Source organism: Oryza brachyantha, chromosome 6 (assembly GCF_000231095.2).
Source record: "Oryza brachyantha chromosome 6, ObraRS2, whole genome shotgun sequence".
Taxonomy (NCBI): domain Eukaryota; kingdom Viridiplantae; phylum Streptophyta; class Magnoliopsida; order Poales; family Poaceae; genus Oryza; species Oryza brachyantha.
In genome coordinates, this window is record NC_023168.2 from 1,689,232 (window position 1) to 1,716,109 (window position 26,878).

Sequence of the window (26,878 nt, forward strand, 5' to 3'; positions counted from 1 at the left end):
GACCCTAGCTACGCCGACGACGAAACGAGCAGTTCGAGCTATGACGTCGACGACGACCGGATAGACCTCCACCACCATGTCCGGCTCCGGCGATACCTCGTCGCGTCGGGCGACAGGTTGCTGATGGTGAAACGGTGGATCCAGATACCACCAGCTTCTCCGTTCGACTTCACCGTCCCCAATCGCGAGAGGACCATCCGGGTGGAGGTCTTCGCGGCGGACCTGAGCAGCGCCGCCCATGGCCGGTGGACGACGAAGCTCGACGGCCTGGACGGCCACGCGCTCTTCGTCAGCAAGCAGAGCTCCAGGTCCCTCCCGGTCGGCGGTGGAGCTCGCGGAGACTGCGTCTACTTCCTCCACGAGCACCTCTCGATTCCTAAGGACACCCAAGAACCCCTCGGCGACTCCGGCGTGTACGACATGAGCGTCGACGGCGGCACGATCACGCCGCTTCTGGCGCCGGAGTCGACGCCGGCGCTGCTGCTGTGCCACAGCCGGCGAGCTCCCAGAACGTTTGTCCCAGGGCAATGCGGCGGAGCTCCGCGGAGCCGCTGTGTGTACCTCATGGCTGACGGCGTGAAGCAGGATCCTCCTAGTTATTTCGAGCCCAGCGTGCTGCTCAGAGGCAACTCACTGCGGCCGTTTCCGACGTGGTTTTTTCCGGAATATGTTTAGGATCCGTTTGATTTAGATTATCAAGAAATTTATTATTGTGACCATCTACTTTATTGTATAGATAAATTAAAAATTAGTAAGACATAAACTTATAAATACAGAGTCCAAAACAGGGCAAAATATAGTTGTAACCGAGCCGTATAAATTGTTTTCTTTTTTTGGCTAATACATACATCAACATTGGATTTGCATCCTCTAATACTACCAAGCAGGGGCGGAACTGCCCATTGGGCAGGGTGGGGCGACCGGCCCAGCTTCGGGTCGCGTCGCCCCCACCCCCCAACCCCTTAGAGCCAACTCGTTGCTCAGCAAGCTGCCTGCCTCATGACCGCAGCCCACCGATCGCTGATGCCCATGGTTGTGCAGCACTGCAATGGCCGTCAAAGTTCCAACAGCCGGTGCCTGTGGCTAGCTGCGCTGCTGCACAGTGCCCGCCGCCGGTCCCCCGCCCGATGCCGACGATCCCCAAGTTTTGGTGTTTGCTGATTTGCACAATTGCACTGCTTCTACTGACTACTTTGCGCATGTGCTATGCTCTTAGTTGTTTCTCTAGATATCTAATAGATTAATTAGACTACTAGGACTAGTTGAATTACATTTTGTTCCAATCTTTTTATATTAATCCATTGTCTATTTGTCTCGTTGATATGATATTGAGAGTGACATTTTTAGAGGATTTGATTTTGAAAAGGTTAACAAAAAGTTTTAAGCCATGGGTGATAGGAGAAAAGATTTGCCAAAACCTTATAAAGAACTTAAAAAAGCAAAATGATTTATTTGTTGTATGTCTTCTCATATATTATCCAAGTTTTAAAGATATTTGACTAGTTGGCTATCAAATTGACATTTTATTAATTGACATGTCTTCTGTTATCTTTTAGCATATGATAAATTATATATGATTATAGTATTATGGTATGGATTACATTCGTGTGTTCTTATTGAGTTCGCCCCATCTATTTTTTATTTCTGGTTCCGCCACTGCTACCAAGCAATGTCAGAAAAGCGCTAGTGGTAGCGAGAAATTATTTAAAGCCTGAGCGACGGACAAACATAACTAAAATCAAGTATATAATCTATACTCTTAATTGCTTGATTAAGAGTGTTTTTATTACGTAATTGCTAATAATCCGATGGTTTTTGGTGCCGGAAAGCCCGGGCAGCCGCGTGGCTGCCTGGGATGTAATTCCGCCCATGAGAATTGCATTTGTGCACAGTAAGAAACAGTGGCAGAGAAGTATAGCAAGTGTACTGTGATGGTAGCAAAGCTTGATGATATTACTCTATCCGTTCCATATTTTAAGATATTTTGAATTTATCTAAATTCATCCATATATAAATGTATATGTTTTATATACATGTCTGAATTTATTAGCACACAAATAAATCTAAACAAGACTAAAAGTTCATATAACGTGAAATGAGAAAATATGTTATATGATTGTTTCTACCGTACTCCATTTATTACATATTATAACACTTTCAAGATTTGCCAAGGTTATGTTCAGTATGGTGGTAGTTAACCAGCGTGAAAAACGATAATAGGTTAGTACATGATTAATTAATTATTAATTATAAAAAAATAAAAAATATATTGATTTGAATTTTTAAAGCAACTTTTCTATAAAAAATTTTTGTAAAACACACCATTCGGAAAATGAAAACGAGGAAATACAGCTTAGTTATCGTGCCAAACGAACACGGCCTAGATCTATGTCTCTCCTCACCATCGGCGGTGGCCGGTCTGGAGCTCACAAAGCGTCCACTTCCTTCGTCGTCAAAAAAGAAACAATGGATAGCACACGCCTGATCAATAAAAATAAAGTTGAACTGAAGACATGGGTGTTTTGCGGTGCGGCCGATCTAGCGAGAATAGTGCCATGATTCCTAAAGGACCATGTAGTACCAAGCAGCTGTGTTGTTTGTTTTAACCTTCTTCGTTGTTTGCTCTGGGCAACCATGTGGCCCAACTTGTAAATAACCTCTACCTTCTTAATATAGCACCAGGCAACCTGGCTTAGTTTAAAAAAAAAGTGTTGGTACGTGGTCTACCCAACGCTAGAGACGTAATACGTTCTGAACGATATGAGAGCACTTAATTAAGATGACCCACATCCTTCCTAAACGGCCAACCACAAATTGCGAAGAGACTGACGAGATTGCAGCACGTGGTTTTACAATCAAAGATTCGGACTGGAATCCAGACCAGATAGGTTTGGTGATGATTTAAGGATGCTATCCGCCGTCCAACAACAATTCAGCTAGCAAAGCTAACTAAACAAAAGGAAGCCTGGAAGTAAATACTTTTTGTTGACCTGTGAAATTACCTGAGAGATACTGCAATAGCTAGCAGACAGGTAGCAGCAACTCACACCTGCTGAGTGTTGACTGCAGTACGTGTACGTTCCCTGCAGAATAAAAATGCATAATCAATTAGTCATAGAGAGATATGGCTGCATCGCTGTCGATGCTGCTTTATTTGGTATGAGCAAATTTGGAGTCGCCATTAGGCGGTTGACAGTTGAGTGTCACGAATGGAATCGTGCATTAAACCGTACAAATGAATGAGTGTTGGCACAATTAAACAGCGGTCGTGTCGGCACAGGTAGCTCGCACCGTCTTAAATGTTACGGCCAACTGCAAATTATATCCAGATCGATTATGGGTTTCCTACGAAAATACGAAAAATGGATGTCTTACTAATTATTGTGGTATAACTACTCACTATATATAAGTGTGCTTGGCTAGATGTTAAAAGCTACCTGGCCTCTCCTAGCTAGAGGAGACACTAATCAGGAGAAGAATTAACATGGCACGAGTAAGGCTTACGCTGCTGCTGGCGATGTCTCTGCTGATCCTCTCGCCGGCGATGGACGGCGGCGTCCAGGCGCAGATCGTGCCGGCGGTGTTCTCCTTCGGTGACTCGACCATCGACGTCGGCAACAACAACTACCTGCCCGGCGCCGTCTTCAAGGCCAACTACGTGCCGTACGGGGTGAACTTCCACCGTCGCAGGCCGACCGGGAGGTTCTCCGACGGCAAGATCGTCACCGACATCACCGGTTGACCACAATTATCCTGCATGCATGCACACGACTCTCCCATTAGGCTGTACTGCTAATTAAGTTGCAATGCTAACTTTTGCTGTAAAATTGATCTGGTGCAGCTGAGACGCTCGGCTTTGAGAGCTACGCGCCACCGTACCTTAGTCCGCAAGCGTCGGGGAAGAACCTTCTTCTTGGCGCCAACTTCGCCTCGGCGGCGTCCAGCTACCACGACGACACGGCGGCCATGTATGTAAGTGCTCTATACGTATGTAACATGTTCCAGCAAGCTACACATGTAGATACTCTTCTTACTTAAACATAAAGCAACATATATATAGATAGAGAGATATATAAGGTAAATACTTCTTCCAAATGAAACATAAAGCTACTACATAGATAGAGAACTACAAGTGTTTACTTAATCAGCTTAGGTGCCATACTGCCATTTTTGGAAGTTTCTTTAAGCAAGAGAGGGTTGATCCCCTCCCATTAATTTCCACTAATAGAAGTGCCAGAGAGTTTTGACAGGAGTTAAACACAAGAAAGAGACCGTTTCTATTAGCTTTTGCAAATTTATCATTAGTTTTTTTCTAAATTGCAAGGATGCCACTGGAAGAACGGTTCTAGTGTTATTTTTAAATTTTCTAGTGTCAGTTTTATAATAACGTTTTAAACCGGTAATAAATTTGTAATTGTCTCTTCTATTTTGGTAGTAATTTAGATGAAATCACGAGGTGACAAACTGACTGTGTACGGGTTTCATACCTACGCAGGATGCAATCACGTTGACGCAGCAGCTCAAGTACTACAGGGAGTACCAGTCCAAGCTTGCGGCGTTGGTCGGCCGGGAGAACGCCAGCGCCATCCTGTCCGACGCGCTGTACGTCGTCAGCACCGGGACCGGCGATTTCCTCCAGAACTACTACCACAACGCCTCGCTGTCGGGGCGCTACGACGTCAGCAGCTACTGCGACCTCCTCGTCGGCATCTTCTCCGGCTTCGCCGACGTCAGTACGCCGCCATCGATCTCAGCTGTTCACTGCATGTACAATATGCAGACTTGTGACGACGGCTGGGCCGGCCGGCTTGTGCAGGAGTTGTATAGGATGGGGGCACGGCGGATCGGCGTGACGTCCATGCCGCCGCTGGGCTGCCTGCCGGCGTCGATCAGGCTGTACGGCAAGGGTGGCCGCGGCTGCGTGGCGAGGCTCAATGGCGACGCTGAGACCTTCAACAGCAAGCTGAACGCCACCGTCGAAGCGCTGGCGAAGAAGCACTCCGACCTCAAGATCGCCATCTTCGACATCTACACGCCGCTCCGTGAGCTCTCCGAGTCACCTGCATCGCAAGGTAGTAACCCAGATCAAGCGATGAGTACCATGGATCATTGACGAAAGTTCATCATGCGTGCGAATCACACATTCGATTAGAAAAATGACCGATTATGTTGCAGTAAACGGGCATTTAATTGGATATGCATGCATGCTCTGGTTAGGCTTCAAGGAGGCGAGGAAGACATGCTGCCAGACGGGGACAAGGAAGACGAGGGTCTTCCTCTGCAACCCGGCGACGGCGGGGCTGTGCCGGAACGCCAGCGACTTCGTGTACTTCGACGGCGTGCACCCATCAGAGGCGGCCAACCTCGTCATCGCCGAGTCCACAATGTCGGCCGGGATAAGCTTAGTTACATAACCCCATCGGTGTGAAACACTGAAACTGTGCGGTGATGCAGGTGCTAATTAGTTTCGCAGGTTCTGCTGTGTTTCAGAGCCTAAGAAACAGTGCTCTACAGTGACCAATTTGCATAAAGAACAGTATAGTTTGTCTCTACAAACATGTGCATCTGTGAATCTGTCTCCTACATTACTGCAACTTAAATCCAACCTAAATATATCATATAGTTATTAGGGTGTTAAAATATTGATGGTGTGATGTAATGAACAGTATTGCTATATTGTAATTCTCTTGATATTTGTAAGAATGTGTGCTCTCCAGATGAGCAAAGAATATCGTTGTCTTCAAGCAGCAGATGCATGGAGATAAATATAAAGCAGCAAGTAGTTAAGAAGAGTCCTTTAATTAGAATGGTCGCACCAGGTTTCCGTAGTACCTAGTTGATCTGAGCATTTTGATTCTTGCTTGTTAGCACATCAAAAGAACGTTGATCAGAACGCCATAAGATTACTATTCCAGCTTCTCCGTCAAAAGATATCCATCCAATCCACCAGTTGCCCCATGAACCGATGTTGAACCTACAGGTAAGAGCCAGTAGCTGAAATCAATGCATGCGTCTTTATTAACAAAAACTGATATATGCCTTGGAAAAATTTGTCAAACTAACGAGGAAAAAAAAGGGATACCTGCAGACCATCTGCTTTGAAATCTGCTGGTGCTTCTATGAGAATTGAAGACTGACAGACCAGGAAAACTATGCCTTAAAGAGATCCCATTACCAATCAACAGAAGCATTACAACAACCTTCAAGTTAGTCAGCACTTGAGACAGCTCACACACCTACAATGTTAGACCAGCTCACAGCCTCACATTTTGGGCCCTGTTCATTCCCCATGGGAAATCATGGATTTTTTCCAAACACCATTTCTATAAACAATGTGTTTCATACAAAAACTTTCTGTATAAAAGTACTCTACATTGGACTCAAACACCACCTTGATCCTTTGAGTTGCAATCTTCATGCACGAATCAACACAGCTATACTGGATTACTGCAATCATCATGTAGTACGTACTAGATTGACCAGCTACTGGAAACTTTTTTTATGAGATATCCTTCATGGCATGTATACCATCAGTCCATTGAGACAATAATCGTTAGAAAGCAGCAGTTTCCCCTAGTACATCGTGACTGACACCCAAGCACTAGCTTGTTCAGAATCCAGAATGGTCAATTCATCAACATTGATTTCGATCTTTCTAAGAGTTAGCGCTGTTTCATCCAGGGAGGTGATGTCCCAAAGGCTAATAAGCAAGTACATCACACTATACTCAATAATACAACATCTATTAAAGGACCGATCATTTGAACTGGACATAGATTGAGAACCAACAAGGTAGTAACCCCACAACAGTGTGACAGTTACAGTCATCAAGAGTACCAGATATGGTGCAAACTGCAAAAGCAGAATTTTTATTAGACTTTCTTCAATTCACACATCATGTAGAAATGACTTGATCTAAATATAACATCCAGCAGCATCCACGTTTTTAGTTCTTGATATTTAACTTTATTAAATAATTCAGTGTTCACAAGCTAGCCACATTGCCACAAAGAGAAAATGACAGCAGAAACTTGTACGTTATTTTTTTACTTGGCCCAGTATGTAACACAGTTATTACCTTTTTTACGATATCTATAACTGGCAGATATTACTCTACATTATCTAGGACTAGGAGTTATCAGAATTGGTTGTAGACTTTATAGTGCTTGCACAAACAGGACCTACCATTCAGGATCAGGGAGGAAATGGCCAAAAGGAGCACACATGTCGTAGTTAATCCCTCCATTAAAAAATGTATTTCTGAGATTTAAATCTTATATCAAAAGATAAGTATTTCTAGTGCTATTCACAACATTACTTGTCTCATCAATCATTTCCCATTTAAAATTATTTCTATTTAGCCCCACTTATCCTCTCATCCCCATTCACTCTCATTTATTAAAAGGTATCATAGTCTTTTTTTTTTCTCTCAACCTTAATCATTGTTAAACAATCTGAATTTAGAAATGCTTACATTTTAAGACGAAGGTATGGAGGTAGTACATCAAATCCCTTATCTAAACGCATTGAATGTGCATTCTTGCAGTATGTGCCCTGCTGTATGAGTTAGGAGGTGCCATCAGTACTTACTGCAGAAACTGAGGGCAGTTTATTCATCCATAATGTGGACCGGTGGTTGGGGCCCTGAGTACAGCATCCAACAACCTTGTTGATCTTGTTCTTCCTGCTGCACTCTTCAGATGTAATAAATTCTTTTGGCATTATCTGCCAGCCCGGCAAAAAGAAAAGGTTATTCATTTGTGCTAACTCATCTACGTTCTACAATGAAACTTGTTGTTCATATGAAGGATAATATCTTCAAATGCCTCAAAGCCATCAAAACGTTGCCCTTTCTTATTCCAGTTCAGCAATCTATCATGAAGGTCAACCAGAAAGTCTCTTTGACTTGACTCATCCAGCCCTTCAAGCAATGAATGTACACATTTGAGCAAGTATGGGCTTGTCTTGCTTTTGAGTTGACTGACAAAACGATCGCATATATCTTCACATTCAAAGATAACTGCGGACAAACCGACAATAATGTCAAGCCACCCAAAGATGAGAGATGCACCAGCTGAAGCCCATATTTCAGCAGAACCTTTGCAGCTAGCTGAAAAAATATCATTACCGATATAATCTTTTGTTTTTCTCTGCACCTCATTTGACTCCAGAACCTGTCCAGTGCTTGTGTAGCGCAGAAGCATGTCACAGTCCTGATCATTAACAAAACTAGAGGACACGAGTAATATTCCTAAAGGGATCCGTAAATGCAGAAAATTAAAGCATATGGGAAGGTCTGATAGTTCTTCAGCTTGCACTTGACTATTAGCTGTTACTCTACAGAACTTCACACAGCGATCATCAAATTCTTTAATCAAGGAACTGACAGGGTTGGTTGACAGATGTAGTTTCTCTGTATCCCCCATCGTGGGTATTCGTAGCTTCCTCCTATGATTTACAGTACTAGTATGGTGCACGTAGCTCAGGCCTTTTTTGTTGTTTCTCGCCCAAGAATGTGATAGTTCCATAATGTTCCCAGCCAACATCTGGCGTTGATCTTCATTAGATGGGCATAACACCCAAGAAAGGTAGAAGGCTGCCCTGTTAGCAAGACTGACCTCTTGAATTGATTCAGAAACTATTTCCATGGATAACACTTCTGATAAGTAGTTATGTGAACCTTCCCGATGGAAAAGTAAAGCAGTTGCAAAATTAAACCAAAGAGGGAAATTCACAATCATCGACCTGCAGCACCACAATTGTAGCAGGAACAATTAGTCCTGCATTGCACAAAATGCTAAAAATCCTGATAGCCTTGTTTGCATGTTGAATAAGCGTACCAAAAAGAACTGTATTTTACCGATCCCTCAGATGCATGTGGTTGTAGGTTACTCCATGTAGAGTGAAGGGTTTTTGTTTTCTCCAAATAAACTATGGATTCAATGTATGAGGTTAGATCCAGAAATCTTCTACATGAGAGTGGCCGAGTTAGTATCGCAAGCAAGTCAACATTTTGACGGGGAAAATAATCATATGAAAAGGGAAGTTTCTGCCCCAGTTCCATGGATAATCCCCATGCCATTGGCTCAAAAAGTACATCTAATACTGATGACACTACTGCAGTGTGAAGTTCTAGAACAGCACCCAGACCCCTGCATAAATAAATGATATATAATATTACAATATATGTAAAAGAATAAGTAAATTTAGAAACCAAAGGTCCTTACAAAAAAAAGCTCAGAGTGTTACAATTTCATTGGCAAAAGTGATAACATATGCAGACCATGTAAAATAGCATCCTTAATAGGGTGATGGTACAATACTAGTATCATTCAGACCAATAAGGAAGGCAACAAAACATGAAATATTCAAGATTGTTGTTATTTTTACGACCCAAGGTATGGAGTTGGAGTAGGAAATGAGAAAAAAAATTGATAAATAGTAATATTTGTGCATGCATTTACTCAGTTTCAAGTGTATTGAAACAATGTACTGAAGAGATCATTGGTGGCAGTCATCTCAAAATCAGTTCGATCATTTTTGAGTTTTGATATCTCTAAAGTGAGATTCCAGTTTGCTCATTATGAGATCGATACACACCACCTTTAAATTGTAAAATGCTTGTAGCTTTAAGTGTAAATGTGCTTGGAGAAACTGACTGACAAAGGCACAAGACTGAGAGTCAAAACAAAATATAAAACATTTACTAAGAATGTTTTCAAGTGCATACTTACGTCATAAGAAACCAAGTATGAAATAATGATCTTGTCTCCATAAAAGTAAGTGGTGAGCAAACCAAGCATATTACAATCACACGCCATGCCATCCGATCATGTAATTCTTTTCTCAGACAAAGCAAGGGCCTTCTAACAGCTTCTTGTAGTAGAGCTGAAAGTTCGTGTTTTAGAATTGATGGACTCATATGCCATAAAAGGACCCTACCAAAAAAAAAAAAAGAATATGATGTTAAAATGTGTGTGTGTGTGAAAATAAATAGCAAGAAGATTTCAAATCATAAATCATTAGTTTATGTAATCGTAGATTGGCATGGATTGTGTAAAAGTTAGAACTGCCAAAAAAGTTTTAAGGAAGACAGGAGGACAAAGTGAAGGTAATTGTACTGAATAGGTCGAAAACATCACTAACTTTTGAGAGGTTTCCAAAATCTTCTGAAAATGCAATTGCACTTGGCTTTATTTCCATATTCATACAACATGCTTGTGGCCAAGCAATTGTGTGTATTCAGACACACTAGAAAAAAAAGTAAAACATTGGCATATAATGTGATTCTTTGCATCCTTGTGTCCTTAACAAATAATGCATCAATGCTAGTGCTTTATTAACTCATATGTTTTTCCTGAGGCAGCACAGTGAACAAGGTGCCCCGTTGAAAACTACATATTAGCTGACATTTTTTTACCTCAGGGGGATTGTGTAATCACTAGGAAGCACTTGATAAGTTGGATGCCTTGCTAACACTGAAGAAATGGTCACCGTATCATTGGTGTTACCTTCATCATCTCTATAGTACAGTAAAGGAAAGAGGGACTGATAATGGGGGGATAACAGTGCCGCTTTCACAACTGCATACAATAGTTCATAGGAGTGTTCTGCGACTGCGTAAGAAGAAACACAAAGGACCAAAATTAAGTCACTAAAACAATAGATAGAACATCAATTTATAGGCATAGGGTCACAAATATGACTTTTAATAAGGTGGCGCCCTTCATTGCAAATTGCGATAGTTCGATTGCTGCAAATACAGAAACAAACCATAGGGCACACACTAAGAATGCTAAATCATCCTCTGGTCCATTCAAGATAAAATCATTGCTGGCAATTAGAACCTAACACTAAAGCAGCTGGCCGCAATCACAAGTCAACACAGAGCCACAGAGAGAATCAGGGATAATATCTCACCATCAGAATCCCCAAATTTCTCCAGGAGGGCAGCGCACGAGCGTACCAGCTCACGGCAATCGCCGGGAGCGACGGAGCCCCCGACGCTGAGCATCTCGGTGCCATCGGTACGATCCACTCGACACGATATCGACGCAGAGAGCGCGGAGACGGTGGTGCGGACCAGGCAGTCGACGCGAGCCCTATCCACCTGCGCCACACCACTCCATCCCATCAGCACCAACCGCACGAGGGCTAGCACAAGGCCGGGAGCTGCAGCAATGGCGGAGAGAGAGAGAGAGACTAGGTCCTTGCCTCCAGTGGGTCGAAGCACATGAGGGAGAGCACCGAGTCGAGAACCCTGGTTCCGGAGGGGGAGACGCCGCGGCCATGGGGGTTGAGGGCCGCGGCGAGGGAGGAGACGGAGGCTGCGACGGGGTCCCCGGAGCGGCCGCCTCCGGGAGAGGGGCGATGGCGGGAGGCCAGGTCGGCGAGGAGGCGGGTGATTGCTTCGACGGGGAAGGGAGGCGATGCCATTCTTGGGATTTGGGCGGCGGAGAGCGGAGGCTCGTCGGCGCCGGTGGGTGCCACCGCGAGAGGAGAAAAGAAAACGGAAGCTGAGGAGGTTTTAGCGCGAGTCAAATAGGCTGCAATGAGGCCATGGCCAATTCTCTTAAGGCCCATATGACGGCCCAATCGTTCAAAAAGTGTAGAGAGAGAGCGCAAGTTTGAAGATAGTTTGAACTGGGATTTAAACAACTGTAAATGCATGAAAATAAAAGGGCACTTTACAAATTTGGTGAGAATCAGGGTAAGATTGTGTTGAGAAGAAAGGGAGTATGCATACGGTTTTTAACGAGATACAGGTACACATGAAAGCCAATAAGAATAGCAGTGATGTGGCTGCACCGTAGGAAAATAGCATGTTTTTTTGGGGAAAAAAAGGGGAAGCATACATAACAGTTACTCCCTCCATTAGTCTAATTCATTAGCACATATATAAATTTAGGTCTTGTCAAAAAGTCTTATAATATGGAACGGAGAGAATAATTAGTAAAATGTATCAGAAAATAGTGTTCCATCTCATCCAATACTAGGTTTATTTATCATAATTAGTAAAATGTATCAGAAAATAGTGCTTATTCTCAAGACAAAAAACACCAGGATCATAACTTTCTCATGTAAGATGAAAGTTGATCTTCTAGTAGCTTATTATGACATCATTTCAGATGGCGCAATTAGCTTCTAAAACTCTTCAGCGATGCTGGAAGTGAAATCCAAGAAGAAAAAAAAAAGAAGGTAAGCTGCGGATCCATACTCCGGAGAGAGGCATTTCCATGCACGGCTTCTCACCTAACTAATGGCATATATCACTTTGTTTCCCTCTTCGGATCATCTTTGTTTGTGTCTTTCCCGGATACAGCAGCTGTTGCTGCAGCTGTCATTGCTGCAGCCGCTGCACCAACCTTTGCACCTCCTGCAGCTTTCATTGCAGCACCAATCTTAGCAAATGCTGCTATCCCACCAACTAGGGCAGCACGCAAAGCAACCATCGGTCTGACCTCCATTGTATTATTCCTGAAGCAAATAAAAAATGAGCAAATATGGAATATACTAAGTGAAAGTGTTACCCTTATGAAATAGAATTTGATAAGGTTATATTTGTGGAATTGTTTTCCTATTCCTCAGCAATCACTTAAAATGATAAAGCAAAGTAGCAATGGCTGTAAAACTAATAGGACCAGAACATTTTTTTAAGATGAACCAGTCTACAATATTTTCACTAGCAAGATGTTCCCCTTTACCATCTTAGCTTATTCATATATCCACACAAGAAAAAAAATACATCCCAAAAACTCTTAAGCATTTTCATCCCATGTATGGCCAGCTGAACACACAGGGATTGCTAGAGACAAGTAATTAACCAGAGCTATTGCATTAAGAGAACAAATAACTGAATGCATTTCCTGGCTATAGAGCAAGACTAAACACTGATTTGGTCTCAACGGTAGTATTCCTAGAGCAGTTAACAAGTAAATAATTGCATGTGCTGCTCTCTGAATTAGACTTGGAAAAAGTGACCTGTAGCATTTTTTGCTCTACAGCAATTACTTAAAAATGATCAAAGGAAAAGAGCAATATAGCTGTAAAACATATAAAAATAATTGGAGTAAGAGGAAGTTGCTAGCCATATGCGTGAGTATTTCTGTTCTTCAGAAAGTACTTAAAAATTACCATAGAAAATGGGAATAGTTTTAAGAACAGAGCATTTTAACTAGTTTTCACTAGAAAACATTCCCATTTTCATTATCAAGTTAAATTTCCTAATTTGCCTCTGTTCAAAATTTGTTAAAACGTCCATCTACGAGTAGAAAACTGCAAAAAAAAAAAAACAGCACATAGCTGTTGGAAGTCCCAGAACTCAGATGATGGCTAGACAAGAAATTAAGCTAACTACCACTTAAAGAAAATGGAAACCAGAGGAATGGGGCTGGAGACAGTAAAAGTGAGCTACCACTGAAAGAAGATAAAAAGTGAACGTAATTTCTTCTATAATGCTCGCTGTCACTGATATAAAGCATAATAACAAGTACATAAATTCTAACAAATGCCATCAACAAGCATCTGATTCCATGTTTTGCCATCGACGAACGCCAGTTCGCTTGTCGATTGCATTTGTTAAAATATCTCTAGCAGGTTAGACTAAAATGTGCTGGGAATACAAGATGATGGTCTACAAGTTTGCGTAACGGGTAGTGAGTACCGATAAGTGACAAACTAGGGGAAAAATAAATTTGTTACAGGGATAAAACAGGACAGCGCTAAAGGATTGTAGCTGAAATGTAAATGTAAGTGTCAGTTTGCTAGTGCAGGAAACAGCAAAGATTACTCTACGTGAAAACTGAAAACTGGCAAATTGCAAGGTTCACCACCAATCCCAGATTAGTTTTGCTGGTTGCGCAAGATGGGGGCCGAACTACTTGAATCTCCCATATTGCCAGCCAATTCTTTCCTTCTATTTAGGTATTTGACTTCCTAAGAACATCAAAAGAAAACTCACCGAACAATCCGAGCAAGCTAGGGTTTGTCACCACAAGAAACAGAACAATCCACGTCTAATTGATAGATCTCCACTCGCCACAAGTCCAGTACAACTCGACGGAGGCTACGAGAGCGGTCGTGCTTCGGCGGAAGGAGGCTGCCCGGGGAAGGAAAGGGAAGGGAAGGGGTCGTGGTCGTCGGAGAGAGCACAAGCCCAACCGGCACCGCCGCCGCCGCCGCCGCCGGAATGGAACCAGTGGATCCGGTCCGGTTCCTCTTCCGCTATGCTTCTCCTTCTGCAGGAGACGATCTGTGCCGCTGTTCTACGATCCAACGGCCGAAACACATAGAACGCTAGCGTTGGCCGATATTAATCCTCGACCCCTGCCTCAAAATCAAATCTTCGAGGAATCCGTTCCATGCCAAAGGCTTTGTATTAGCACTTTTGTTATTATCAAACGTTTGATTTCTTTTTCTTTATTAAACACATGCGTAATATATGGGGCTAGAGAGGAGGGCATGTATGAGATTTTTGACTTACGTAATTCTCATCTAATAACAGTGATTGAATTTGATTGATAGAACTAAAATTTTCAAACGTTTGATCACTAGAGAGACCTCGTATTAGTAATGACTCAAGATTTTTTTAAAATTTTTTGAGATTCCTTGGAAATCCTCGTAGTTAAATATTATCATCTGTTCTTATCTAAAAAACCAGTCCCCGACCCCAAATCTCCGCGGAGACGCTTTTTGTCCCAGAACCCTGTCCGGTTGGGGTCCCACCCTCACATGCAAATTGCCAAGCCTATGAAACACGGTGATTAGGGTGTGCTCAAGTCGGTCCAAAACAAGACATCCACATATGTGTGGTTGCGATCTAGGTTACAACGTAAGTACCAGTTATGCATGGTCTATGAGGCCGTGATAAAGGTCATCTGTCTAAGCGAGCAGCCTTCTCTAGTTAGTCGAGTTTTATTCGTGTCTCCTAACTACAAAATCAGGTAAAGAGATTTCCTAACCACAAAATCAGGTAACTTCTTTCGGACTCTTCCCAAAAGTTCATATTGTCACTTAAATTCTAAAAATATATAATTATAGAATCAAAAAATAAATTAGAAACTAAAAGCTCGGAAACCTATTTTTCCCGTATTCTTATTAACTAGCTTCTTGCCAACTGTTATGAAGTTCGTGAAAACATGCTAAAATATGTGGGTCTCATTGATATTCTTTTGATGTCATGATGATGCTATACCAGCTAATATCATGTCAGTTGAAAGATGCAAATCATCAAGGAGGTCAAAGCGACCCTGTTTTAATAGTTGAAACAATTTTTACGACCGGTTCTGTGGTTTAGGCCGTGCTCGTTTACGAGGGTACTACCCTCGTTTTCTGTGAGCACGCTTTCCAAACTGATAAACAATGTGTTTTTTATAAAAATTTTCTATAGAAAAGTTGCTTTAAAAAATCATATTAATCTATTTTATATTTTTAATAATTAATAATTAATTAATAATGTACTAATTTATTACTGTATTTTCCGCGCCGGATAACTTATCCTCCCCACACCACTCCCGAACACAGCCTTAGAGATACAATTAATTTTGGTTTGTAAGTTGAGAACGACAGATTGAACCATTTTCGAGCTAGAGATATTCTTTTTTACATCAGCTCACTTCTCCAACTAATAAACATATCTTTTATCCGCACCAAAGTTTCTCAAAAAGTAAAAGAACCATTTAATAAAAAGATTATAATAGTCCATACCTATTTTTTTTAATAAGAACACAGTATAACGTAGACGCTCACAACGCACGTACACTCTTCCCTAAGAACGCATGCATGCAAACCCCCTATGAGCACCTCTGAAAACTGGCCGACAAATCCCACAGAACCACGAAATCGCCATGGGCGTCTCGATGTCGACGGACACATCGTCTCTCACTTAAAGCACAAAGCTGTTAAAATCCTAAAAAATTCACTCCAACGAACTAGCGTGACTTTCCCATGATTTTTATATGACACCATTAACTTTTAGAACTACGTTCTTATTCTTCAAATGTGCAAAATTATAGTCATGTTTAAATTCCTATAATAACAAATAAATAATAATAAAATATTTAATAGTTATATATTTTTTAAATAAGATAAATGATCAAACGTAACATAGAAGTCAACAGAGTCGTATAAAAAACATGAACAGAGTATTGTTCGGATATTATAGGAGCCGATTGTTATTTAATCATGTGTTAACGTAGTTTTCAAAGTTTTTAACTTGAAGCCCAACATCTGGGAGAGTTCCTCTTGCAGTATTATCAGACAAACCAAGGGTGTGGACGAAAAATGAGTCACGGACATCTCGCGCGAGGCGCTGCCTGCGTGCGACGCAGCCAGCCTTCGCCTTCTCCTCTCGTACTCAAGAGACTAGGGTTTTAGTGGCTTCCCCATTTCTCTCTCCTCTCGTCCCATTCGCTTTCTCGCCTCCTCCTCCTCCCCGCGGCGGCGCATCGGCGACGAAGAGCTCCCCCGCGATGGGCGGCGACAAGGAGAACCTCGACCTCTCCGACCTCAACGCCTCGCTGCCTGCCGCCGCTGCAGGTAAGCTCCCCATGCCACCGCTGAGTCGTACCCTATCTCTTTCTTATCGTGCCCCTTGATCGATCGATCCATGTCGTTGCGTGTTTCGACCACAGCTCTCAGCCCCGAGGACCGCGCCGGCCTCGTCAATGCCCTGAAGGTACGGTTGATTTGGATCGATTTTAAGGTGTATGCGGTTACTGATTCGATGCGGGCACGAGGCGTGGTTGGTTGGTTTTCTCATCCCTTGTGTCTGATTTGGCTTCAGGATAAGTTGCAGACCTTGGCGGGTCAGCACACGGACGTGCTTGAGGCGCTCTCGCCCAATGTCAGGAAGCGTGTTGAATATTTGAGGGAGATCCAGGTGGACATGGAATTTCATTGCCATTAATTTCACAGTTTCTTTTTTTTATATGAATGTTTTGCCAGATATTGTTGTGCTGAAATATAACCTTTAGATTTAGCTTCTGGTAGACAATGATTTATAAGGATATAATTAGTAGTCAGGTTTATCAACGTTGCTGCTTTGATGGGTAGCATCAGAATGATCTGTTCAACTTGTAGGTTATCATTATGCTGTAATATATTCTGTAAAAAGTTCTATCTCAAATTCCATGAACTTCTGTTGGATATGAAAATAATTGAAAAGTAATGTTCATAATGGAATTATCCTTGTGGATTGAATAATTAAGGGTATTCCTCAAGGGGGACTTTGGATAGAATGATGGGAGGTTGGGATATGATTTAGGCTAATCCCAGCTATCTTCTTTTCCCCACTTCTTCATTTCCCTTATCAGAATTTTGATCACTTTATTAGACATATTCGTACTCTGTGTGCTGAACTTACTTTTGGTCGAGTAAAGGAATAAGAAGACTGAGTCCTTTTAACATGTTCTACGCTACTACCTAATTTTATGGGGATTAAGTCTTAGAGTTCGATGTGTGATCTCTGACGTAGAACCTTTGATTTCATCATTCAAATAATGATGCTAAAATATAGAAGCACCTCATGTAATGTCATCACCTCAGGAGTCAGGAAGAAGGATGATCCGTGGTTTCTTTTTATACAGGCTTAGGAAGAGTATGGTTTATGTTTTGAAATGTTTTAGATCTGTTGACATTTTGCTTGTCTAACAGATAATGTGATTTAAAATCTGTTGCTCTCTATGTTTAGCTTCCTGGTAGTTGACTGGTTGTTACTCCTTCGCTTCATCTGTTGTTAAATTTGGGTACTTCCATTTTAGGCATGATTCTTCTTCCTTCCTGTTGTTCTGTTGTCCTGGTTTTCGTTTGTGCAGTCAACCTATGACATGTTGCTATTTGTATTTTATTTTGTATATGTCATGCCTTTCATGGTGAATTGCTCAGATAATTTTGTATGATACCATTTTCTATCATGTCACTTTTGGATCGAATTTGATCAGGCTCTCCATAATATATACCTCATATGTTGCTATGATTAAAAGATCCAACTGTTTTTTCCTATACTAATACAGAGCCAGCATGATGAAATTGAGGCAAAATTTTTTGAAGAGCGAGCTGCGCTTGAAGCGAAGTACCAGAAGCTTTATGAACCTTTGTATACAAAGGTACTCTTGTTCTTTTTTGCTTCATTAAATATGTGAATATTATTACCTTTATCATTTTATTTTGTGCAAGATGCTGAACTCGCACTCCCTTCTCTGTTTTTCAGAGGTATAACATTGTAAATGGAGTTGTGGAAGTTGATGGAGTAACAGCTGAACCAGCCAGTGCAAATGCTGCTGAGGGGAAAGATGCAGATGGTACCGTATCAAAGTTTTCATTTCAACTATTTAATGGCCACATTCTGATTTATGATTAAACCATTTTTCAGCTAAAGGAGTCCCAGATTTCTGGCTTAATGCTATGAAAACCAATGAAGTGCTTTCTGATGAGGTACCACAGAGTTTTGTTTATTTCTGTACTGTTTTTAGTTGCAGTACATTATCATGATTGGATTGCTTCTTTATTAGATCCAAGAGCGTGATGAGCCTGCTTTGAAATATCTGAAAGATATCAAGTGGGCTAGAATTGATGATCCAAAGGGTTTCAAACTGGAATTTTTCTTTGATACCAACCCTTTCTTCAAGAACTCTGTCCTGACAAAAACTTACCACATGGTTGATGAAGATGAACCAATTTTGGAGAAAGCAATTGGGTTAGTATTGCTGTACATTGTTGTTGTTTTCATTTATAAGGTTGCGATGTTCGATCCTCTTGTGACACATGTACGTGCATGTATTGTTAAACTCGCCATTTTATGTGCTCTGCAGGACCGAAATTGAGTGGTATCCTGGTAAAAACCTGACACAGAAGATTCTAAAAAAGAAACCCAAGAAAGGTTCAAAGAATGCAAAGCCTATTACCAAAACTGAAGTCTGTGAGAGCTTCTTCAACTTTTTCAGCCCCCCGCAAGTACCCGATGATGATGAGGACATTGATGAAGATACTGTATGTTTTATTTTGATGCTTAACATACATTCATACAAGAATATCATATTTGTGTGATTTTGTAGTGAACTTGTACCGTCAATTTATGATACAGGCTGATGAGCTTCAGGGTCAAATGGAACATGATTATGACATTGGGTAAGTATAAGTCATTCCTGGCCAAGTAATGTTCCATCAGTCATGATGTTATGCTCTTATGGCTATTCTGCTGATTTTATGCGGTTGTACTTTTACTTCTAGGACCACTATAAGGGATAAGATCATCCCACATGCTGTTTCCTGGTTTACTGGTGAGGCAGTGCAACCTGAGGATTTTGATGAAGAGGATGAGGATGATGATGAAGATGATGAGGATGAGGATTAAGACGATGAGGAAGAGAAAAGCTAGCCTAAGAAGAAGGTAACCACATTGTCTCATATTTCTATCTGCAGCAGCATTCTCATGTTTCAGTTGGTTGCTAATATTCATTACCTTTGTGATTGTCTTAACAGTCGGCAGCACCTGAACCAATCTTGAATGTCATTTGACATCTAATTTTCCTTGTTTCAAGTTTGTACTGTCATGGTCTCATAACTCATGTGTATTCACTTCCAGTTGCCATCGAATGGTGGGGCACAAGGAGGTGCTGATCAACCAACAGAGTGCAAGCAGCAGTAGAACTATGGCTCGTATCGTCCCATGAGCTGGCATTTGTCGATGCAGTATTTTCCGTTGAACTGCCCAGGAGCTGCACGGCTGAGATATCACTGCTGACATACCTATGTTGAGTTACCCGTGGTTTTATTGGAGGGCACTTTGTGCTGTGTTAGTGCCTTGGTGGTTTGGAGCATCTATACTAGAATATTATGTTTTTGTTATATGCATCGGTTTCTTAAGTTTGTGTAATTATATCTGGGATCTGCTGGTGGAACTTTTAGTACTATTCATTCGAGGCTTATGAAGAAAGTCGAAATTTGTGCCATTTGATATTATTGATCAGTTTATAGTTCATAATCACTGAAGGTGTGTATGGTGTGATCTCCGGAGCACAAAATTTGAAATTAGGTGTGTATGGTGTGTATGTCCAAAACGAACGACAAACTTGAAACTCGACTGCACGATGATGGACGACCATCTGGGCTAACACCAGCATAAAGATTGTTTGAAATGGTAAATTTTAATTTAAAATAACAGGCAGGAATGATCGATTCAATCGCACAGAAGATTTCAAAAATAGATGAAATTTTGCATAAATTCAATTGAATTATTGGGGGATGATCTACTGTATCCTACTACCCTGTTTCAAAAATATAGCAACATAGGATTATGATCAGAATAACAAATTTGCAGTCAGGTGAAAGAAATCTGGAGTTCTAGACAGTTTGGTGATGTCTCGCTGTACTTTATGTTTGATACTAACTTGTTCTAAGATGTAAGTCCTTTCTCGTCTTTTGCTTTCAAACGATATATTTGCAAATAAAAAATAATCGGTAAAAAATACACGTGCACGTCCGCGTACACATATATGTGGGTGTTTTTAATGATCTAAAATCAACTATCGGAAAATAGACTAAAGAAAAAAATTTTAAAATTAACTTTAAATTTAAGGTTAAAAAATTTAAATTTTGGTTTATAAATATAAACAAGATGGGAAAAAATAGTATAAGCATTTTTAGGTCTGCTCAGTAGAAATTAAGTGGAGATAAAACGGAAAATGTAAGCTTTTCTAGGCAAGGGCTGAGCTGAGCTAGGCCCTCTTGTTTGGGTCAATCGACCCCTATAAATACTGTTTTTCATGCCATTTAATGGAGCTGGCCCTAACGATGTTTTTGGCTGGTTTGGGCCGTTTGGCCACCGTTTTTAGGTTTGTTTAGGAGAGATTAAGTTGAGTTAAAATGAGAAATCTTTGAATGAGAATACGTTTGTTTAATCGAGATTAAGTGGAGATAAAATATAAAAATTAGAGCAATTTTATAGTTCAAAAAAAAAATATCTCGAGATACCAGTACCTCACGATACTAAATCGTTCTTCACTATTGGATCTAATCGCGCATATTCTACTCAGCTAAATCTAATGGTGAGAAATGATTTGGTATCTCAGGTACCGGTACGGCGGTACCTCGAGCTACTTTTTGTTGGACCGAAGCAAATCTTTAAAAATTATTATATGTTTGAATAAGATTCAAATTCTATCAAGTTGCATTTTGGAACGGGGGAGCATATTTTGGGATGGGAGTATTTCGAAATAGCAAATGCTACACCCCTGCAACTACGGCCCAGTGATTTGGCCCAGATCGGCCTGAGCCTGTGCTTGGTAGCCTCGTGCCAGTCTTTTCCACACGTGCGGGCCGGCGCCGCTCGACGGCGCAGGAGAGAGAGAGAGAGAGGGAGAGAGAGGCGGCGGCGGGGATGGCGGCGGTGCTGCGCGGGATCGGCGCGAAACTGGCGGGGCGCGAGGAGAAGGTGACCAGCGCGCTGCTGCTGGCCTCGTTCGTGGCGCTGGGATGGCACTCGTGGGAGCAGCAGCACAAGATCGACGACCTGGAGGCCAAGAGGGCGTCGCTCCGCGCCTCCAACACCTCCATGTCCTCCGCCATGTGGGCGTGGCGCGAGGAGCTCTTCGCCCTCGCCGCCGCGCCCTCCCCGCCCATCTCCGCCTCCCGCCTCCGCCTCATCTACGGCGAGGAGGAGCCCGCGTCCGAGGAGCCAGGTGCGTATAACTGGTCCAAATGTTGGTGCTAAACTTATAGATTGTGGTGTTCTGCTCGTGCTGTTATTAGTACCAATTAATTGTGGTAATCTAAACCTAGAATCGATATCCGAACTGCACAATCGAAGGCACTGTTGAGAAAACTGCTTTAAGCTGTTTATGATTTGGTTATATATGCCAATATCCGAAGCATCTGAAGGCTGAGAGCCTTAGAAAATCATGTTTTAGACTGTTTTCTAAAATACTGCGGACAATTTTGGAGGGTTTAAGTAAAGCTGGACTCTATATGCGGAGTAAATTACACTTAGGACTAAGGACCACATATTTTCGTCCAAAGTGTCACTGTATAGCTGGTTTTGCTACCAAAAGTAGCTGCACTTTGGAGTTTGGAGTATTGGTCCACTTGCAAGTGAGAAGAGCAGAGGGAACAGTCATGTGTGCCGCATGCCTTGCACCCGCATGGCGTACCCCTTCTGTCTGTGATGCTGACGTCGCCACACTGACCTGGTCTAAGGAGCAACTATTTGGTATCAAAACCTGATCGAAAATGTTTTAAGTTTAGTAAGATTGGTTTGAAGTGCCATTTCGGTATGAGAAGTAGGCCAAAGTGAAATTTGCTCCAACTTTTGTAACATGATGTTTGGACTAGTAGACAACAAATGCTGTTGGAGATGCTGTTGTTCATTTTAGGCCAAGTTAATAACAAAACATGCTTGGCTAGAATTTGTGTGTAGAAAGGTGTGTTTGTATTGCTAGTATTATCTGGCTGAAATTTCATGTTTGGTTAGAACTAGCGCCATGATGTTCAATGGCTTCATTGTTTATAGTGTTTTGGTCATTTTACTGTTCATTTTGAAGACATGTGGTAGCAACTGAAAATTCTACCGTGGTAGGAACTGAAAAATGTGTAAGTTTATTTTGTTTATGAACCTGGCAGGAGGTGTTCAGAATGTTTGATCAACTTTTATCAGTAGTCTGGTGCTGGTATTCATATGCAAAGGAAGGAACTAGAACTTTTGATTTCTGTTAACTCTTGATTTCTCTTGTGATCCACCGTATGATGTCCAAATTTGCATCGCCTCTACATTTGTTATGATTGTCGAAAGGAAGGGTCATGCTTATAAATAAGTTATTGGCATAAACTGTAGTCTGTGGATATATGTTTGTTATATGGGAAAAAGTTTATAACTTTATATGTAGCCTCTCTACTCCTTTACTTGGTTTAGGTACTAAATATAGACATTTCCTTGTTTTATTGATGAGGTGTTTGTGGCATACTGTTGAATTTAATATGTTTAACTGGTCTCGAAGATACCAGAATATGCATATAATGGTGTACTTTCCCTTAGCAATACATATTACGTACCCACCAAAAAACCATATTACATGTTCTAGTGCCCTTCAAGGTGGGTAGCTGCCTTGAGCTTTTGAGTTTAACTATTTGGTTTCCAGCATCATATCAACATACTGAAGTAAATCGTTTAGACTAGAATAGGGAAGTGAACACATAACTATGTAGTTTGTATCTAGCAGTTTGATTGTTGATAGCTGATTTACCTTACTGGCAATAAAAATATTGGCCCTTTTCAATTTGCAGGAGCAGATGCTGAGAAGGAATCGTTTACTGTTGCATGAACTATTTTCCAGCGTGTCCTACTTAGCATTGTGAGATAACAAGAGGTCCCTGAAGATGATAATGTGTTGTTAGATAATCCTTTGTAATTTTGCACCGAGATGCGAACAATTTCTGGCTTTAACACAAGGAACAGTGTTGTCTTATACAGTGATCCAGTTAGGGGTATGTATTTTCAGGATTCAATGCTGCCCTCTCCTTGCACATTGCAAACAGGGTCAACACTTGGATGATTTTTTTCCCATATCTATGCTCGCCTTGTTTGTGAAATACTTCATCCATTTTATATATAAGACTTTTTGGCTATACCTAGATTTATATATTGATTAATGTATATTGTTTGTATATATATCTAGATTCACTAACATTTATATGAATATAGATAATGTTAAAAAGTCTTAAAATGTGAAGCGAAGTTAGTACTGTTTAAATCCAAGTGGAAGATGGAATGGAAGATTCAGTATATTTGTTTTACCTGGAACACAAAAATGGTTTTGCCTTGTGTTTTGCAAAGCCCCATAGGCCATAGTAAGTTGTTTGCTCGTTGGAGTAGCTGTCTGGAAATCCGTTGATATTCACAATCACCCCATTGACTGGTCATTCTCAATCAAAGCGACAATCTGTATGCTCTGGACTCTTTTATTTGCAAGATAGAGACAAACTATCAACTGATAAAAGGCAATGTTTCTCGAAGACAAAAAAGAACACGTACAGATAGGAATCTTTCAGGCATCCATCCATCAATATCCATCAAGATGACGAAAGTGCAGACATCGCACGCAGAGAGGGAGTTTACAACACACTGTTGAAAGTACAATCTGCCAATGTGAGCAAGATAATGTCCTTCGATTACTTTGCATTAAATAAATTATATAAATATATCATGTGGAACATACAATCTGCCAACGTGGGCCAGGTAATGTCCTTCGATTACTTTGCACAAAATAAATATAAATATATCAAGTGGAACACATAGTTTAAGTGTAAGTGGATCCGGCTGATGGAAATTATCTATGGGCCGTGAGTTCTCTGCTACTGCTCCAGCTTGCGTGCAACAAGCAGGAGAGCAGCATGGAGGAAGAAGGAAGGAGAGGGATCCCTTCTCTGCTGAAATCAACGTCATCAGATGAACATATCGCTACTGATATCACTCAGGTGAGGTGATCTCTATCCTCTACCTTGCTATCCCTTTTTCTTGTTTTTGATTTCCCTCTTCAGTTCTTGCTTGTGAATATTGGTCTATGTTTGAACTTCCATGTAGGATTAGTAAACTCAGATCCATTCCTCCTTCAGCTTGTAGGATGGACGCCATTGATTGAGCTGAACCGGATCGCCAGAAAGGATGGGATAAATGCTCGGATTGTTGGCAAGTTGGAGTCATACCAACCCCTCTGCTCTGTCAAGGATCGCAGTGCTCTGAGGTACTGAAGTTTGAAACCCCATGCTATTCAATGCTTTGCGGATCACATTGTATATATATTAGGATATTTCATGAATATTTGGTCAATGGATCATACCATAACATTTAATTTTCAGGATGATTGAGGATGCAGAAGAGAAAGGGCTTATCTCACCAGGTGTTACGACGCTAGTTGAGCCAACAAGTGGTAATCTGGGGATAGGTGTGGCATACAATGCTTTGCTCAGAGGTTACAGGTTCATTGCAGTCATGCCTTGTGGGTACTCCCTTGATAAGCAGATGTTGTTGAGGTATCTAGGGGCCGAGGTTGTTTTAACTGGTAAGGGTGTAAAGTACAAAGCTTTGGTAATTATAAATTCTTAACTGTTGAAATTATTCTCAAATTTTTGATATTTGCATTTTGTGTCTTGTCAATTGTGGGGAGTACAAGATACTGAATTCTCTAATTCAATGCAACGCTGTTTCAGATCCTACACTTGGTTTTCAGGGACAATTAGACAAAGTTGAACAGATCAAGAATGATATGCCTAACATACACCATCTTGATCAGTTTAAAAATGAAGCAAATCCTGAAGCACACTTTCTATGGACAGGTAGCTATTCTTTAACCTACTAGTAAAGACTACTATTATGGCAGCAAGCCATATATATATATATATATATATATATATATATATATATATATATATATATATATATATATATATATATATATAATTTTATTTCCAATGTTCATTAACTGTAGAGGACTATACTGTCCTAGATCCAAGGGCTTTCTGTCCCTCATAACTCATTACGATGAAATTCATGAACTGGGTGAGCTTAATATTCATGCCATCTATATCATGATTTATGAAATTATGAGTCAGTATTCAAATGCTTCCTATCCTTTTCTTCCAGGGCCTGAGATTTGGAAGGATACGGCAGGAAAAGTAGACATCTTTGTGGCTGGTTCTGGCACAGGAGGAACAGTTTCAGGCGTAGGGAAATATTTGAAGATGAAAAACCCAGAAGTTAGAGTAATTTGTGTCGAGCCTGCTGAGAGCCCAGTAATTTCAGGTAAGCTGGTGGATCCTACATTAGCATAAGTATCACATCAAACATTTCAATAAAAAAAGTATCACATCTAATGATAAAATGCTTCGGCCGGCGAAAAATGATAAAATGGTTCGATTAACGAAGAAAACTTTTAAAATGAACTGCTGCAAATAACTGAAATTTCAACCTGTTTACATCTATTGTAGTTTTTCTGACATCGTTTTAGGTGGTAAGCCGTCTCGGCATAAAATTCAGGGAATGGGTCCAGGCTTTGTACCAAAAAACCTGGATATCTCGCTCGTCGATGAGATTATTACAGTAACTGCACAAGATGCAATGGCTAATGCAAAGAGGCTGGCAAGAGAAGAAGGTTTACTAGTGGGCATATCATCTGGAGCTAATTTGGCAGCTTGTCTGAAGGTTTGCAGTGAATTGTTTTTCTTGTATCCTTTGATACAATATTTGCTTATCTTTGTAAGCATTTTCAGGTGGCGTCAAGAAAAGAATACGAGGGGAAGATGATTGTATCCATGTTCCCTAGTGGTGGTGAGAGATACATGAATTCTGACCTCTTTGCAGAGGTAAGGGAGGAGTGCATCGCCATGACCTTTTGATCTCATGGCTTTTTTCATTACTGGTCTACTCTGTTTGGAAGCCAAGGTAGGATTTTAGCAGAAATACATAAGCACAATTAAGAACTAAAATTGCAAGGAGAAATGCATTTGGTCGTTTATCTGATCTACTTATTGTGCTCATTACGTGTTGATGCAGGTGGCTCTTATACACTGATCAGTGAGCAGAGTGTGGGAGGCAAATAAAGAAAAGCCGGTTGTTTTATGTTTGGTTGTTGTATGAAATAAAAAAGACAAGTGAATATCCCATGAATAAACTGGATTTTTTATTCTTTTTTGTAAAGAATAATACAGTCTTTGTCAAATGCTTACTCCATAATTTCCCGTCAGAGCAGTGCATTTTATTTTATTTTTTTGAAAAAAGCGGAATAAGACACAATAGTTACTCCTACTTGCCTGACTAGAGATATTTTTCTTGTTTCAGCTCGTTGTTTGACTAGAAATATCTTTTATGACATGATTGACATCGCCTCGATTG

At 41.1% G+C, this 26,878-nt stretch overlaps 5 protein-coding genes and 2 long non-coding RNA genes across 9 annotated transcripts; 4 read left to right on the forward strand and 3 right to left on the reverse strand.

The window, feature by feature from the left end:
* Positions 1-2,790: 2,790 nt before the first annotated feature.
* LOC121054781 lies at positions 2,791-4,612 on the reverse strand. The gene is made up of 4 exons (XR_005812074.1): positions 4,488-4,612; positions 3,880-4,009; positions 3,505-3,753; positions 2,791-3,083 (listed from the first exon to the last, which is right to left on the reverse strand). It is a non-coding gene; the product is annotated as an uncharacterized LOC121054781 (long non-coding RNA).
* Positions 3,451-5,787, forward strand: LOC102719874 (GDSL esterase/lipase APG-like). Its single transcript, XM_040525462.1, has 5 exons — positions 3,451-3,737; positions 3,842-3,972; positions 4,496-4,729; positions 4,817-5,072; positions 5,218-5,787. The coding sequence occupies exons 1-5, from the start codon at positions 3,485-3,487 to the stop codon at positions 5,412-5,414; spliced, it is 1,071 nt and encodes a 356-aa protein (XP_040381396.1). The 5' UTR covers positions 3,451-3,484; the 3' UTR covers positions 5,415-5,787.
* A 3,943-nt stretch (positions 5,788-9,730) lies between these two features.
* Positions 9,731-11,436, reverse strand: LOC107304447. Its single transcript, XM_015838532.1, has 4 exons — positions 11,215-11,436; positions 10,921-11,110; positions 10,421-10,616; positions 9,731-9,938 (listed from the first exon to the last, which is right to left on the reverse strand). The coding sequence occupies exons 1-4, from the start codon at positions 11,434-11,436 to the stop codon at positions 9,731-9,733; spliced, it is 816 nt and encodes a 271-aa protein (XP_015694018.1).
* A 545-nt stretch (positions 11,437-11,981) lies between these two features.
* On the reverse strand, positions 11,982-14,354 carry LOC107304406. The gene is made up of 2 exons (XR_001550489.2): positions 13,961-14,354; positions 11,982-12,477 (listed from the first exon to the last, which is right to left on the reverse strand). It is a non-coding gene; the product is annotated as an uncharacterized LOC107304406 (long non-coding RNA).
* Positions 14,355-16,308: 1,954 nt separating this feature from the next.
* On the forward strand, positions 16,309-19,959 carry LOC102720155 (nucleosome assembly protein 1;1). The gene is made up of 11 exons (XM_006656577.3): positions 16,309-16,536; positions 16,632-16,675; positions 16,784-16,879; positions 18,012-18,104; positions 18,209-18,299; positions 18,371-18,432; positions 18,510-18,694; positions 18,810-18,987; positions 19,082-19,125; positions 19,228-19,387; positions 19,583-19,959. The coding sequence occupies exons 1-10, from the start codon at positions 16,470-16,472 to the stop codon at positions 19,349-19,351; spliced, it is 984 nt and encodes a 327-aa protein (XP_006656640.3). The 5' UTR covers positions 16,309-16,469; the 3' UTR covers positions 19,352-19,387; positions 19,583-19,959.
* A 1,356-nt stretch (positions 19,960-21,315) lies between these two features.
* On the forward strand, positions 21,316-23,616 carry LOC102704065. The gene is made up of 2 exons (XM_006655726.3): positions 21,316-21,677; positions 23,275-23,616. The coding sequence occupies exons 1-2, from the start codon at positions 21,377-21,379 to the stop codon at positions 23,310-23,312; spliced, it is 339 nt and encodes a 112-aa protein (XP_006655789.1). The 5' UTR covers positions 21,316-21,376; the 3' UTR covers positions 23,313-23,616.
* A 685-nt stretch (positions 23,617-24,301) lies between these two features.
* On the forward strand, positions 24,302-26,765 carry LOC102704342 (cysteine synthase-like). 3 transcript variants are annotated; one of them, XM_006655727.3, is made up of 8 exons: positions 24,302-24,465; positions 24,604-24,731; positions 24,847-25,049; positions 25,198-25,323; positions 25,631-25,789; positions 25,995-26,188; positions 26,257-26,428; positions 26,540-26,765. In XM_006655727.3, exons 1-7 carry the CDS (start codon positions 24,382-24,384, stop codon positions 26,380-26,382), a joined length of 1,020 nt encoding a protein of 339 aa, XP_006655790.1. In that variant the 5' UTR covers positions 24,302-24,381; the 3' UTR covers positions 26,383-26,428; positions 26,540-26,765. The 3 variants fall into 3 exon arrangements, with proteins under 3 accessions (XP_006655790.1, XP_015693914.1, XP_015693915.1); XM_015838428.2 differs by having other exon boundaries at positions 24,320-24,465; positions 26,257-26,349; XM_015838429.2 differs by having other exon boundaries at positions 24,320-24,465; positions 25,228-25,323.
* The last annotated feature ends 113 nt before the right edge of the window (positions 26,766-26,878 follow it).

Coding starts and splice junctions, on each gene's coding strand:
- LOC107304447 (XM_015838532.1), bottom strand. CDS start 11,436: ATGGCATCGCCTCCCTTCCCCGTCGAAGCAATCACCCGCCTCCTCGCC. Junction 11,111..11,214: donor TGTGCTTCGACCCACTGGAG/GCAAGGACCTAG, acceptor GGTGTGGCGCAG/GTGGATAGGGCTCGCGTCGA. Junction 9,939..10,420: donor GATTACACAATCCCCCTGAG/GTAAAAAAATGT, acceptor TTTTTTTGGTAG/GGTCCTTTTATGGCATATGA.
- LOC102704342 (XM_006655727.3), top strand. CDS start 24,382: ATGGAGGAAGAAGGAAGGAGAGGGATCCCTTCTCTGCTGAAATCAACG. Junction 24,466..24,603: donor TCGCTACTGATATCACTCAG/GTGAGGTGATCT, acceptor TTCCTCCTTCAG/CTTGTAGGATGGACGCCATT. Junction 26,189..26,256: donor ATTTGGCAGCTTGTCTGAAG/GTTTGCAGTGAA, acceptor AAGCATTTTCAG/GTGGCGTCAAGAAAAGAATA.
- LOC102704065 (XM_006655726.3), top strand. CDS start 21,377: ATGGCGGCGGTGCTGCGCGGGATCGGCGCGAAACTGGCGGGGCGCGAG. Junction 21,678..23,274: donor GCCCGCGTCCGAGGAGCCAG/GTGCGTATAACT, acceptor TTCAATTTGCAG/GAGCAGATGCTGAGAAGGAA.
- LOC102720155 (XM_006656577.3), top strand. CDS start 16,470: ATGGGCGGCGACAAGGAGAACCTCGACCTCTCCGACCTCAACGCCTCG. Junction 16,880..18,011: donor AATATTTGAGGGAGATCCAG/GTGGACATGGAA, acceptor ATACTAATACAG/AGCCAGCATGATGAAATTGA. Junction 18,300..18,370: donor TGAGGGGAAAGATGCAGATG/GTACCGTATCAA, acceptor ACCATTTTTCAG/CTAAAGGAGTCCCAGATTTC.
- LOC102719874 (XM_040525462.1), top strand. CDS start 3,485: ATGGCACGAGTAAGGCTTACGCTGCTGCTGGCGATGTCTCTGCTGATC. Junction 3,738..3,841: donor GATCGTCACCGACATCACCG/GTTGACCACAAT, acceptor GATCTGGTGCAG/CTGAGACGCTCGGCTTTGAG. Junction 4,730..4,816: donor TCTTCTCCGGCTTCGCCGAC/GTCAGTACGCCG, acceptor CGGCTTGTGCAG/GAGTTGTATAGGATGGGGGC.